This window comes from Austrofundulus limnaeus, unplaced genomic scaffold, assembly GCF_001266775.1.
Source record: "Austrofundulus limnaeus strain Quisiro unplaced genomic scaffold, Austrofundulus_limnaeus-1.0 Scaffold479, whole genome shotgun sequence".
Taxonomy (NCBI): Eukaryota; Metazoa; Chordata; class Actinopteri; order Cyprinodontiformes; family Rivulidae; genus Austrofundulus; species Austrofundulus limnaeus.
The window spans coordinates 19,633-21,286 of NW_013952881.1; the positions used below are offsets into that span (position 1 = coordinate 19,633).

Sequence of the window (1,654 nt, forward strand, 5' to 3'; positions counted from 1 at the left end):
AACATCAGAATCTTGGCTACAAGCAGGTAAAAAACGTTTCTATGCACAGTCAAGACAGTTAAAACTACAAGCAGTTGAACATAAAATGATGAAAGTGAAAATAAAATTGGCAAGTCAGAGATGTCAAAATAATATTTGTGTCAAATAAGAGGCAGAATGTGTTTTTTGTTTTTGATAATGTTTAATTATCACTACTTTTATATGGGTTCTGTGTGTTGTATTCATGATTAAATGCAGCAAAATAAACTATTTGAAAGATAGATCTTTGTAATACTTGGTTTATTTACATGATGACTTTAATTGCTGGATGTTCGGCCCCTCAGCTGTTGGTCTGCAGTAACTGTGGCCCCCGGAGTGATTTAGTTGAATAGCCCTGATATAAGTTGTCTTTCTGAAAATGAGAAGGTGGTTAAAGAGGCACGGGTCAGCCAAAACCTCAGACTTCCTTTTGTCTTCAACACTCATTCGTGCGCACATTACACAACACATAGAGATGATCTAATTACACAAAACCTACAAACATTAGATTCAACAACAAGGATGTCTCTGATGAGGAGAGGATGTTTTAGCAGGTTGTGTGAAGTGTTTGGGGCAGGTGTAGCAGAGACTGGTGGGTGGTGACAGCAGTGCTCAGTCAGAAGTCCACACCTCCTCCCTGCAGAGCAGATGACAGCTCGTCATCGACAGCTCGTCTCTCAGTTTGCACCATGAGCTGTGACCAGAGGTACCCGTTCCCACAGGTGTTCCTTGTAGATGAAGGAGCAGGTCCACGCCACTCGGCCCAGACTCCCAATCTGGTCCCCTGCTGGTCCTTCCCCCCCGCTGCGCAGACGATGAAGAGCCGCGGGAAGAGTCGGGGCTGCATGGGCGTCAGCCCCAGTTTGGTCATGYTGGTGCTGATGCTGTTCCTGCTGGTGTTCGCAGCTCTGGGCTTGGAAGCCTGGCAGATTTTACAAATACAGAAAAGAATTAAAGACATGCCTGCAGAAAAGGTAAGAACAAATGAGGAAAATGTAAAAAAATAAGTAAAGTCAATGAGCAAATGAAGACTTTTGTGCAACAGTGTGTTGATCAATCAGTAAAATGACACTTCTGTGCAAAATAATGACTTTTTTATTCATCATTTATTTGTCATGTGGTATTATTTATATAACGCTAAAGATAAAAATCAATGGTTTTTGCAGAGAAGGCTGGTGACAGGGAGGTGTCAGGTGGGAGAGTGGAACTGGAAAGTCTGGGCAGACTTGAAATGTTTCATAATTAATTAGTTAACTTAGTTAAATATAGTTACATCTAAAGAGCAAAGTTTTAGCCTGCTTTGACATTTAAACATGTAAATTATCTCGTGTGTTCCATGTGTGGTCACCGCTTTATTCAGACAGGATATTGTTTGTGTTGTGTTCTGAGAGAACTGAGCTGCTTTTAGATGTTGAGGTTCAGTCTGTGTGATGTGGTGACATCTGTCTGTTTCATTTCACTGAAGCTTCAACTCGAACCTGGGACCGACTTCACTGCTCCTCACAAGCAGATTGGTGGGTGTTCGTCACACAGCCTCTGTCACTGTGCACAAAGCAGGGGAGACCGGGGACAGCTGCAACACTTTTTACATTTGACTCTGCTCCTCAGAGATGGTTTGAATTAGACAAACCAAATT

The 1,654-nt window shown here is 42.3% G+C and overlaps 1 protein-coding gene across 1 annotated transcript in view; it reads left to right on the forward strand.

Moving 5' to 3' along the window:
- The first annotated feature begins 356 nt into the window (after window positions 1-356).
- LOC106529949 (synaptic vesicle 2-related protein) overlaps window positions 357-1,654 on the forward strand; it is a 28,886-nt gene continuing 27,588 nt past the window's right edge. The window contains exons 1-2 of the mRNA XM_014025484.1: window positions 357-992; window positions 1,484-1,532. Coding sequence (XP_013880938.1) covers window positions 708-992; window positions 1,484-1,532 — 334 coding nt within the window. The 5' untranslated portion in view covers window positions 357-707. The remainder of the gene's footprint in view (window positions 993-1,483; window positions 1,533-1,654) is intronic.